Genomic DNA, 13,729 nt, shown 5'->3' with positions numbered 1-13,729 from the left:
CTGAAGTGGACTGTGCCATCTTGGTGTGAGCCCACTGATAATCTCAGTGCTGACAAGGAGTCTTTTTACTTCAGAACGCAGAACATCAATCACACCGGCCTTTATCATGGTTGGTGAGAGACACCAGTTGCACACTTTGTGAAAATCTGTCTAGGCGTCCGTTCTATCACCTCAAGGAGTTTATCCTCCTCCGAAGTGAGGTTGAAATATCAGGCGTTCCATAGGGGACTGAAGACTGGAGGCCTGGATGCTTGCCATCGGGCGAAATCGACAGTTTGAGCCAACGTACCAGTAGACAGTAATGAGTTGAAGAATGCACTCGCATCAAGGTGGATGTTTGGAAACTCAAGGCCACAACGGGAACTGATGAACTCTTTGAGACTGTGTGCTCACTGGATCACCTGCAAACCAGATGATACAGAAAAGCAATTTAAGAATGGAGTTGGTGAGCATGTGCAACAACACCTAGAGGAGGGGTCACCGAGAACTTGTGATTTGAAAGACTTCTTAGAAGAAAAACAACTTTCAACGTCCAAGCCCAACACTAGATGGCAGAAGTATGCATGGCATGTGTCTCTACAGCCACACATGATATGAACAAAAGGGTTTCTTCTGCTATCCAGGCACATAGAAATTTAACCAACCAATATATCAGCCAAATTAAGGATGGGAAGGGAAGTTTGTATTGAGCAGCTACTGAGAAAATACAAGCTTTTTCCAAATATTATGCCGGTCTATTTAGTTCACAGAAAGCCATATACATGAACAGCTGAGTATTTAGATAAAATCTGTATGCCTTCCCTTTGGTATACGCAAATTAAGTCCCTAATAGTACAGATTATATTGGAGGAACATCAAGTGGTAATTAAGTTGGTTTCATTGGGTAGGTCAACATCCACTGATGCTTTACCTACTGAGATATATTCGCACGCGGGCGCCGCCGGGCTGAGCCCGGGCAGAGGGCGGGCCATCTGTGGCCGTCAGGGGCCAAAGGAGGCCGGGCTGGGCCACCCCTCTTGTCACCACCTCAACCCACTATCTGGTAAAGAACTTTATAGCTCTATAGTCTTGGCGCATTGCACTTGTGACTGATCGTTTGTTACACTTCATGTTGTGACTAGCGCATTTACTTATTGGCCATGGCAATGTCCACACGTTCGGGAAAGGGAGGTGGGGCTTCTGTCAGTGGCACTCTTGACCACTTCATTATTCGCGCTTGCTCTGTACTAGAGAAAGAAATTGCCCTTACAGAGCGGAGACTCTCCCTCGACGCACTAAAAGACAAGCGCTCCTCAATGGGTGCATTTGCGCGAGCTGTTTCTCCCGTCAAAACGAACATTCAAGTGGATGGCACTTTAACTGAGACTATGCAGCGTACACCGACAAGTGCGGACTCAAATCTCGCCAATCCCACTGACCCTGCTCATGTTACACCGCTAGACCTCTCATACTCCCCTTTGTTAGTTACTTCCCAGGCTGTTCCCGACTCTGCCATTACTATCACTTCACCTCCTGTAACCCCTGCGTCCACTGGGTCACCTACTGTAGCAGGCCCAAAAACCGCTCCAACTAAAAGGAAAAGAGCAGGTAGTGGCAACAAGGAGGACTATGCAAAAGTATCTAAGAAATACAAAAGTAAACCACGCACTACCGTGGGCAAAAAAGCGGGTCGAACAGCATTGCCCACTTCACATCAGCAGAGGATAAGATCATCCCCTGTCCATCCTACCAATTCGTCCACCCATATCCCCGCAGAGCAACCCCCCCAACAAACTGGATCACAAATTGTCCTCGAACCCCAACCTCCATTTATTGGTCAACTCGAACTAATGATTAAATCCCTGTTACTTCCCATGATGGAAAGAGTGAGACTATTGTCCGAGAGGCTTGAGAGATTCGAGCAAGCCTCTCTGGACAACTTCTTTTCTCTTAAGTCACTAATTAAATTGTACTCAAAGATGGGCCAGGGTCATGGCATCACTGTCGACCCCTCTTCAATTATCCCCATTGAGCCTACGCCTCAAGCTGCATTGTCTAATCCAAACGCTGCCTCAAGCTTAGGCTCAAAGAATGGAATTCCCCTATCAGGCCCAAGGCCTTTAATACCCATAACTCCCCTGGACAACCTTTCTATTAATAAAAAACAGGCTTCCGGCTCGACTGATAGCTCTGTAGAGCCTGCACAGAACTTCTCTAAATCATCTACTAATGATCTCACACAAGCCCATCCCTTCCACCGGCCAAGAACCGAGCCTACCCCATGTTAACCTTCCATCGGAGTGCCTACCCTTTGTTGCCATTCTGACTGGAGTTCCACGCCTTAAAGCTGACAAGCCAGAATCTTATATCGAATTGCGCAATAAAACAACACACTGGTTGAACACCAACAGACCGCTTCCAAATCATCTGGACGGTCATGTTCTCCATGTCAGAAGGGTATCCTGGGTGGGCAACAAACCAAAAAATATGCCTGGTGACTGTGTCATCATAAATTTTAGAGATCCCCGGGTTGCAAGGTTAATCTGTAACTACCAACAACCCACTATGAGTGCCATAGGATGTCTAGACTTAAGCCAATTTTACTTTGACACTGCTTACTCCCATTACCAACATTCTTTTTTTCAACCACCTTGCGATGGGTATCTTAAGGGAGTCTGGAACACCAGCGATAAGGCTTTTCTTACATTTGCCCCAAGCAAATATTATGACAGTTATAGCCGCTATGAGCATTACTGACATCGAATCTCCGCAGAGGTTGATACTCCTTTTTCTGCTGGTGCCCAAAGTAATGCAAATGATCTCAAAGTAGCCACTGACTTTGTCAGGGATCCTCTGCAAACCAGCCTGGGTCCATATGCTCAGCAGCCTTGTCTCCAGCCTACCTCAATTCCACAGGGTACTAATCATCTCCTATCACCCTCCTCTAGCAATTCGACCCAGGTCACTCCTAATTTTTCCAACTCACTTATCTCACAAGACGTAGCCACCACTACTCCTTTTCTTAGGATTCTAAATTGGAATGTAGCTGGCCTCGCCAGCAAATTAGATCTCCCCTTTTGGAAGTCCTTTATAACATCCTACAGCATCTGTATTTTTCAGGAGACCTGGGCTGTAGAGCCGCATCATATGGTTGGTTATACCACCTTTTTCATACCGGCCATCCTATCTCCGACAGGAAGAGGTCGTCCTTCGGGTGGCCTGTTGATCTGGGTTAGTATTTCCCTTGGGTGTACCATTAGGCGGGCCCACATTGTCTCCCCTGATATATTAAGGCTTACCCTTAAGGGAGCCCAGGGAAGGAAACCTCTTGAGATATTTAACGTCTATGCGAGGGGCCTTAGTGGAGGAGCCTTATCACCTGCGCTTGTATCTCTTGAGGGCGAATTACGCAAGTGTCACCATGCATCCTACGTCCTAGTAGCAGGAGACTTCAATTGCTCCTTCGAGCCACTTGCCTCAGCAGACCTTCCCGATCTACTTGAGGATGACGCTAAGCGAGGCATTCCGTTACTAACACTGCCCCCTATCAAGAGATGGACTAAATCTGTTGTATTCCTGAACACCATGACTCTAGAGTTTGGCCTAAGGGCGGCCAATGGCAGAACATCTTCTGACCTCCAGGGTGCACATACGTACAATAGGCCTAATCACACTTCAAGGATCGACTACATACTTCTCGATCTCAAGCTCTGGACATACATGGTGGACATGGAAATAATTCCCTCTCATGATAGCGATCATAACCAGCTATCTCTTTGTATTAAATCACTTTGGGCAGAACCACATGGGTCCTTGCTTTCATCAGTGGCTAACCCCCTCCAATCTTCTGAGGTTATCCCTGCCAACTGTGAGAGGCGCCTTAAATGGCGCAAAGTCATGTTGGATGATGGCAAAGTCGAATCAATCAGGTCAATTTTACACGCTACGCAAGTTGAGTTGACCTCAACCAACATTAATCAGGATTCCCTTGATAGGGCTCCATCAGTCTTTCAAGACACCATTCTCAAACTGGGAAATCTATTCCGAACACAAAGCAAAGGTGGCCCACCGAGGGGAGGGTCAAAGCTCACCTCCAAGAATGGTTGGTATACGCAAAGTTGTAGGATTAAGAAATCTGCCCTAATAGTGGCTCTAAAAAGTGGGAATATATCCATGATCCAGAAAGCCAGGAAAGATTACAAGATCTCGGTTTCCAATGCAAAAAAGTCTTGGGAGGAACAGTTTTGGCAGACCTTAAGGGAGGCTTCCCTCAAACGCAACCCCGGTGCCTTCTGGGACACAATTAGATCAAAGAATAGACCAGCCCATGAACTTCTGACATGCAATATCACTGGTCTAGCATGGTATGAGCACTTCCTTAATCTATATTCCACTCGATCCGAGAAGGTGGAGAAGTTCTTCCCCGAGGGGGCGCTCCCCCTCGTGGACGTCCCGAAAATTGATCCCTTCTCTGACAGGGAGGTACACAGTGCTATCCAGTCTATTGTCCCTCAGAAAGCAGCTGGTCCGGACGGTATCCCCGGTGATGTGCTTAAACTTGACCCATCTAGCTGGGGGAAGCTCCTCTCCACCCTTATTAATGCTATTGCTAATGGCGCCCCAGTCCCTGAATCATGGAAGGGGGCTGAGGTCGTCCCCATTTTTAAAAAGGGTGCCCGAGAAGATCCGGCTAACTACCGCCCAATAAGCCTGATCGACTCATCTCAGAAGGTTATCGGGAAAGTGATTTTGGAAAGGATACTAACTTGGGTAAATGACAACAATGTCCTCTCAGATTATCAAGCAGGTTTTAGGGTCGGGACAGGTACTATAGAACAGGTCTTTAGATTGATCCTTATCTATTGGAAGGTTGTCCTCCTTGGAAAATGCAGTCTCTATTTGGCCTTTATAGACCTAAAAACAGCGTTCGATCTTGTCCCCCGCGACACCCTTTGGCGTGTTCTGACCAACATGAACATTCCTTCCTACCTGTTGGCCCTGCTAATAAAACTCCATGATGGCAATTATGCCCAAGTACGTTGGGGTCAACAGGGTCAGAAAACTGAGAGAATTCCAGTAAACAGGGGCGTCCGTCAGGGGTGTGTTCTTGCTCCCACCCTTTTTTCACTTTATGTGAATGGGGTAGTGGATCATTTGCTGAAAGTTCCTGCTGATGCACCATCCCTGGCGGGCGAACGTGTTCCAACTCTCCTGTTTGCTGATGATACTCTCCTCCTCTCCAAAACACCCATGGGCCTGCAAACCCTTCTTGACAGTTTCCAATCCTTCTGTAATGATAGAGGTCTCATCATCAATACTACCAAAACAAAATACTTAATTTTAAATCCACCCAAAAAATTAGGTCAGCCTCCAGTCTTGAATGCAGTCTCTCTCGAAAGGGTCAAAGAGTTTGACTATTTAGGCATTCGCATTACAGATACTATGCGATGGACATCTCATTTGCAAAAAATGCTTCTAACTCACAAGAGGGTCACTGGCGCCCTTCTCAGAGAACATCGTTCCTCTTCATCTAGACCAATAGCCCCAGCACTGGACATATACAAAGCTAAGGGTGTGAGCTCGGCACTCTATGGTGCCGAATTATGGGGCTCAAATAATATTGAGGAACTTGCCAAATCTGATTCCAGTTTCTACAAGGAACTGATGGCACTTCCGCAGAGCACACCTGTAGTGCCCCTGCTATCGGACCTAGGGTGCCATGCGCTGAAAGATTTGGCAAAACTACGCCCTTTACTTCTCTGGGCCCGGCTCTGGCGGACCCCCGAGTTAGTCAAGTATGCGGAGGGCTTATCCGAAATACTCTCTATGCCTTCTTGGAATAAAATCAAATGGCTGAAAGAGGTAAAGTCCCTGCTCTTTGATATCGGCCTAAAAGATGCTTGGGTAAATAGAACTTCGCCTCCGAAAGCTGAGCTGAAGAAACTTTACTGGAGTTGGGTTATAGGAAAAAGGAATTCCAGCTCCCATTCCAGTAGATGCACTACCGAATTTCTCCTGCTCAAAGATGACGTTCACTTTGAGCCTTATCTTGATATTATCCAGAAGCCATACGATCGAGCCCTCTACTTTAAATTCAGGATTGGCACTCTTCCGGTACGCGAGCTGACTGCCCGCTGGAAACCTCCCTTCCAAACTTCGCCCTCCTGTCCTTTCTGTCTAACCAAACCTGAATCCATTGCACACGTGCTTTTTGCATGCCCAGAATATAAAATCCCAAGATCATATTGGCTTAAACCTTTATGCAGAACCTTGGCCACACGCGACCACCTCATAGCGCTGCGCATTCTTAAATCAGACACACGATCTCTGTTCGTTTGCGCCTTATCGAAATATCTGAGGTGGTCCTGGCTTTTAAGGTCCAAAGGCCTTGCAGCCCTCGACTAAGTAGTCAGACTGTTTCTTATTGCTTGTCTGCATATCTATTTTACATTGTCCTATTTATAATGTTTATATGTTTTTTACAATTCTTTGTATATCTTGGGATTATGTCGATATTATATTCATATGATTCGTTTTTTGGTATCACTTGTTTGTATAACTTATATCTGTCTGTGCTTTTTAAGATATTTTTTATCGAAATAAAGCTTATTTCATTTCATTACTGAGATATATTCAATACTGAGACACAAAATATCTCTGTACTTTCTCAAATTAATTAATGGGATTTGTACTAGGGCTCCACCACCCAAGACCTGATATCTAGCTTAAATCGTTGTATTTCCTAAAAATTACAAACCCCCTATTGTCACTTAGTCCTTATTGACCCATATCATTGCAATGCACTAATTGTAAGACACTCACACACCTAAGAGTCACAAGAATCAATACTGTTATGAATAAACTAATTAGCCCATGGCAATATGGATTTATTTGAGGTAAGGAGGCCACTGGACATACAAACAGAGCAATATTGTTGATAGATTGGGCAAACACAGATGACCAATCTCTATATTTCACCGCATTAGAGGCAGATAAGGCCTTCAACTATGTTGAATGGCCTTTTCTTTGGCTGATGTTAAAATCATTTATCCTCACCTTAATCATATGCTTCCAGCAGGCATACTGCAAAACATAGGCAGTAATACTGATTAATGGATTAATACCTGCACCATTCAATAAATACAGAGGGACTGAGCAGGGATGTCAGTCATCTCCAGCTCTATATACACTGTATATGGAGCCCTTTCTACAAAAACTGATTTAGTTCTGAAATATAATATTTATCAATTTTAAGGTACCAACTACCAAAGTTCTGGCCTACGCTGAGGATGTACTAGTGGTTACTCTGAATCCTAACATTGCCATTCCCACAAAATGATGTTTAGCTGAATCCTTTTGAGAACTTTCAGAATACAAACCGAATCAGAATACACCACAGATACTCCTTGTAGGGCCTTCTACGGAACGGATCCAACAGGCCCAATACATGGTCACTAAAATGAAGCACTTGAGAATCTGGCAAATGTCAATGTATAATATTATTAGGCCAACAAACTATGTTAATTTGTTAAAGAAAAGGACATACCTGCTTAAACATTGGTAGTATCTTCTATTAAACATTATTAGAATGGATTAATATTATCAAAATGGTCCTGCAACCAAAATGCCCTACTCGTGCCATTCATTGCCAATATATGTCCCTAAAAATTCTTCTCAAAGATGAAAGCGTCAATCTCCACTTTGATTTGTGAAAATAAAAGGTCCAGAAGAGCACATCACTTTCTCCAACTGCCACTATACAGGGACGATGGGCTCTTTCCAATACCCTTTTATAGTACTGGGCTCCATTGGCACAGAACACATCAAAACTAATTTAAAACATTTCAAACACTTTCTTACTAATCAATGTCTATTCCTCCTACCTCCTGCATTTCACTTATTCCAGTTTGTCAACTCAAGAGACTTCCCTTGCATGTGAGGTTCAAGGTAATAAAGACATATTTATTGGGATGGAAACATATCTTCAGACACTCTATAATCCTAATATTACATGTTATCAGGCTATATGGAATAACCATTTATTAAAAGATGCCTGTAGTGTAAGGGCTAATTTAGCATGGGCCCACTCTAATCCTCAGTTCCTGCATCAACTGTATTCAAAGAGCACACCGAAGAGTTTTACAGACATTATGGGTGAATTTAATAAGCCCCACACACAGAATTCGTTAAATATCCATATATTAGAACATATCTTATGAACAACAAACTAAAACTGTCACCTGAGGTACCAACTAAATATGTGCCATGTTGATAAATACCATCTTGCCTCCTAGTATGGCAAACTATCAAGAGAAATTAACATTGGACTGAGAAATGGTGTAAAAGCCTTGACACAGACATCACGCTGGAGACCTTCAGTACATCATAACTGATGGGATTTACAGCTGCAACGTTTGTTAAGTAGACTACAGCCCTATAATAACTTATTTGAGTTTTGTATCAAACCGTCTCAAATTAATAAATGTCAACCATATGTACTTGTCAACTGCCTTGATGTCAAGAGCCTACTGTACACCATACACGTATATTTGCTAGCTACTCAAGAATTAGAGCATATTGGGATACTGTTTATGAAAGGATCGGATATGAAAATAGGTTCAATATCTGTTATGAAACTCTAATTTTTATGTTAGGCTATGCAACTGAAGTCACATCAAATTTCATATGTTTAACGATATTGAGTGCATACTCAATGATAGCCTGACACTGGAAACATTTGGTCTGCAAGATGTACAGATAAGGGTGCAATAGGGGATGGACATTTATGGGTATTTATGCCTTTGAAGAACAAATGAATAAGAACTGGAGACCCAAAAATTTCACCGGGCTTAGGGTATATTCAACCCTATGTTATTTGCTAAAGGACCTTCTGTGATGACTTAACTAATTGTATATACATACCTTTAAAGCCCTATGCTACTGTTACAGAATTTTTAGGAAGTCAGGTGTGTCTTATTTGCACCAACTGTTCTGACCCTACTGTCCCTTGAGATGTCTTAGGTCTTCCGATACCTTGACAGCTCAGGTTTATAGAGTGAAGAAAGTTCCAACTGGTGGTTGCTCTTTTAGCTTCCTTGCATCTAAGCAATGGAATTCTCTTCCGCTTCAGCTGAGGCAATCAAAGACAGAATCTCTGTTGTGGAAAAGCTTCAAAACTTGGCTCTTTATATAGGCTGTCCCTGGACTTCCTCGGGCTCTTTAGATAGGCTGTCCTTCCTACTTGGGTTTTTGTGTCCTCTTCTGGAGTTTAACCTATCAGCGCTGTGACACTCGTGTTGGAGTAGCTATGCGCTTTATATTTATTAATTCATGTATCCATTAGTACATACATATATTTCACTTTTGTTATTGTGACTTTAAGATCTCAAATTAGTTGCAACTTGTTTTTGTCTTAATAATAGAAAAGTACTCTTAACTATCTAACCACACAAATTCAGTTTGCTTTTGGGACAGTAGAGTAAATGTATAACCTGCATCTGTATATCTATGCTACTGCAAATTGCCATTAAATTCACAATTGTACACTGATTACTCATAGAAATATTCAAAATCAGGATGATCTTAGGTAAAATCAATTCATATAAAATAGTTAAAATACCTGGTTGTGACAATAGAAATCTCTTCGTCATCATTTTGTGTCAAAACATGAAAAAGCTGGTTCAGAACCACGGGCAGGAAGCTTATTATTGCCTGAATTTTCTCCACATTCAATAAGTTCTGAAAATAGATTAATTGTAAAATATTTAGATATAATCCTTTATTCTAAAAGCTGTCTTAGTATTATATGAAATTATTTGACAACTATGATAATATATACGTTATCCCTAATGAGGCTAACCAAGACTATCGCTTTGCTGGAAAAGCAGTCGGACACAGTAAAAATTTAAATGAATGATACAACTTGAGAATTGCCACATATAAGCAGATCAATCTATGTACAACCATGATCAATCATATTCTCTATTTCTGAATACTTGTAAGGGCACTTGAAAGATACAGGTAAATATCATGCCAATCATCTGCAATTTGAAGTACTGTAGTGAGGTGTGGACAAATGTATGTTATCACTATTTCAATAACTTTTTTGATGTTCTCAGCACTCCCCTAAAATGACAGGTCTGTATTCTTTGGATTTGAGGTGACAGCAGTGTGTGTTAAAATATTGTGAATAACAAATAAAATCAGACATTTTAATTATGAAACATATGTTTTTGTTTAAAGAAATGTGTTCTTTAAAATAACAAATCAGTAATGAATGGGTTTCCGATTAGATGGAAGTCAATCCTGAAGGTTCTAAAATGCGTTTGAAAGATTGGCACATAAAAAACTGAATGGATGATGAAAAACAAGCTACTCCTTGACTACATCACAAAAACATGGTTGCCCCGGTCAAGAAAGTATGTCACAACACCTTATTAATTGTGTACGGCACGCAGCATGGAATCAAAATGGAAAATGGAAATATATACCACCACTGAACGACATGCACAATACTCGGTTGAAAATATGAAAGCAAATGCATAAGTGCACTGTAAGGACAAAGGGCTGCATCAAGTTGGTAAATGTTTTTAATCAAATTCAATGTGGGCCTTTGCAGGCTGGTGAGATGTATGTGGGTTGTTAGTGTACAAATGCATTATTGAAGCACTTTTGCTTTTTTGAGATGTTTTTAAATGGTCTAAAAATAAAAGGCATGAGGAATATAGCTGGATCCCTACACAGCAAACTAAAATGTACCTAAATGTGCACCATTGAAAATCTTACTAGTAAAAGTTTAGCTATATAAAGGCAAGCTAAGAAAACAATTATCTGATAATCATGAGGCACTTTAATATAGCAATCATGTTTAACTATCTGATGTGAAATAGCAACTTACCCTACAGGCAGAGACAAAACCTGGCGAAGGAGGTTGACTGAGGTATTTTTCTCTTTTTTGGCACTCTTGGAAAAAGGTATTTAGATGATAGTCCTAAAATAATAAAATAGATGTGAAAGGTGAAGCAGGTAATACAGATACTTGACTTCAGTTGAAAGATGTTCCTCTATTAACAGTTCAAGTTCAACTTGACAGCAATTGAGTATACATGGGATACACCTAGTACTTGGGAGTCTGCTATCACTGTGTGAAAGCGGGTCTGTAATTTCCTTATTACAGGAGATTTTTAACATCTCTAGCTACCTGTAATAATGAAATGACGTAGCTGCTCAAGTGTAATAAGTAGTAGAATTGTGCTCTAACGTCACAATGTGTGGTACATGTGTCAGCAGCAAGGTGAAAGGGAGATCTCTGAGCATACTTATACCTGCAGTTTAAACAAGGAAAATAGGAACTGTCTTTTCCGTCATCTGATATATTGTTCTTAAAAAAAAGTGATCAGCAGAAGCGATGTTCATGGCAACATGTTTAATTTTTCACTGTGTAGGTCACTGCATGAAATATAGCATCTCTGTATATTTCAACACAATTTATGCCACATCATTTTTGCCCCAACATAATAAACTGATTCTAATATATATTTTTTGCAAAAATTATGTGCTTTTTAGTGTGTTTCATTTCGCAGTTCAGATTTTGCCAAACCATGAAGAACACATGTAAGCTAAGGTTGAATGGGGTTCACAAAAAGCCTTGTCTCTTTCTATGCTTCATACTTGATATTTTTGAAGAATTTATGATGTGACGTTCGGCAATTAGCATACTCTGTCTATAACAAGACATAAAAAACCTAGCAAGAACACGTGTATACAGGTTTGTTGCTGAATAGTACATTGAAGGTTCCTGCCAGTGCATCGTTACTGCAGCCCAAGCAAGTGATACTGACCTCTACTGTGTCTTCAAAGGATGACCTGTCAGCTCAAGTTTGAATTTTATCCCTGTCCGTAGTCTTTCCACCACAACTTGGGAACTTTACTATACATAAACATGACAGTAGTGTATCATGTGTGCTGAAATCTTGGACTGTTGTATAAGTCTGCTAGGTGCAACAGACCTCATGAGCGCATGTCCATTCCCAACACCTGAACTTGAACCATTACTTTAAAGCTTCTTTGTTTTCTCTGTAACTACTTTGCTGTATACATTGGCTGACTGCTATTGTTTTGTTGGGAAGCATGATAAATATATTGACAAAAGACAAGTTGATCAATTTTCAAGTTCAGCATATCCATCATCTTGAAGTGGAGTGGAAATAATCATTAAATTACAATACCAAATATTGCATTGATATTTTGTTGGAAACCTACAATATGAGAAGCGGATCCTGTACATAACTGCGTATAGTTAGAATTTGAGTCCATCTAATTAGCCCATAGTTATCCTTTTCACATTCTATACCACCTCTGTTACAATTACAATTTGACTCTTGAAAAGGCACAACCTTCACTGTGATTACTGTCCTAAAATGTGTTATCTAACGTAATGTGTGGAAATGGTAAACTTACCTGAGAATAGACTGTTGATACAACACATGTAGAAACCTTGAATAGTGATTTTCCTCCATCTACAAATTTGAAGTCACCTCCACACTGCTAGAAAAAAAACAATACAATCACACTATTGTGCTTATAATTAAGAGTAACACTCAAAATAGATACCTAATGTAAGTACTTGCAACATCACTATACCAGCAGTCTACTTTGGGGGTACTGGGCAAGGTGCCAAGTTATTATATACACTCTATGTCTCAAACATACAAAAATAGTTTTTTTCATAATTGATCGTACTGTATTGTCTGCAAACTGTTTGTTGTGCTTCACCAATACACATTTAAATGATGGTATATTAGCCTGGACTGGATGTAAGAGACAGGATTATAGACAGGTAAAGTATGAGGGTGTTTTTCACCATGGGGTTCAGATTAACATCAACTAGACTTCAAATCAAATACACAATGAGAAGCACTTAGAACTCCAAAGGTAAAAACAATACACACACATATATATTTATATATGTTATGGAAACACATTGTTATTATTTTTGATCACTTTAAGATGGCAGCCTAAATGTGTATTCAAGTTTACATTTGAAAATTCACCCCTTTTCAATGTCTAGTACAATGACGTATATATGTTGCCCGGTAACACAGTGTCAGCGTCGTGACAAAAGCTAAACGTCGAAACACGTAGGCGCTGAAAAGATACCTCTCTTTTCTGTGATGGAATAAAACTCACATCTTAATTTAAAGCCCCGTCGAGTGCCGTCTCCTTTCTTTGGATCCGTTTTGGGAAGAGGAGTTCTTTATATATATATATATATATATATATATATATTCACTGAAAAAACCATAGGTTTCACACATGTTATAGTTAGCAGAAATTTTACTGATAAAAAACCAATGAAATTGCCCCGTTATAGTTAGTGCTGGCAACTATAACTCACGCGACCGCAATCCTCTGCTGATGCTAATACTGTATTTAGACACTTATTTGCCCATGTCTTCTTCCATACATTTTTAGCTATACATATATTACAAATATTTTTTTTTCATAAAGACACATATGTCATCAGCAGAAGATTGCGGTCGCGTGAGTTATAGTTGCCAGCACTAACTATAACGGGGCAATTTCATTGGTTTTTTATCAGTAAAATTTCCGCTAACTATAACATGTGTGAAACCTATGGTTTTTTCAGTGAATTTGCAAGGTTTTTTAAATGCTAATTCCTAACTATAACGTGTGTGAAACCTATGGTTTTTTCAGTGAATTTGTACGGTTTTTTAAATGCTAAGTGACT

The 13,729-nt window shown here is 40.7% G+C and overlaps 1 protein-coding gene across 8 annotated transcripts in view; it reads right to left on the bottom strand.

Annotated features, from left to right (window-relative positions):
- Positions 1–13,729, bottom strand: part of DOCK10 (dedicator of cytokinesis 10) — a 1,791,775-nt gene that overhangs the window by 523,453 nt on the left and 1,254,593 nt on the right. For all 8 annotated transcript variants that reach the window (XM_085634396.1, XM_085634392.1, XM_085634394.1 and 5 more), the window contains exons 22-24: positions 12,439–12,525; positions 10,877–10,969; positions 9,599–9,717 (exon numbers count right to left, since the gene is read on the bottom strand). In XM_085634396.1, coding sequence (XP_085490522.1) covers positions 9,599–9,717; positions 10,877–10,969; positions 12,439–12,525 — 299 coding nt within the window. The remainder of the gene's footprint in view (positions 1–9,598; positions 9,718–10,876; positions 10,970–12,438; positions 12,526–13,729) is intronic.

The sequence above is a fragment of the Triturus cristatus genome, chromosome 11 (genome assembly GCF_964204655.1).
Source record: "Triturus cristatus chromosome 11, aTriCri1.1, whole genome shotgun sequence".
In the NCBI taxonomy this organism is placed as follows: Eukaryota; Metazoa; Chordata; class Amphibia; order Caudata; family Salamandridae; genus Triturus; species Triturus cristatus.
Note: the sequence above shows the minus strand (reverse complement) of the source record. Positions and strands in the feature narration are given on the sequence as shown.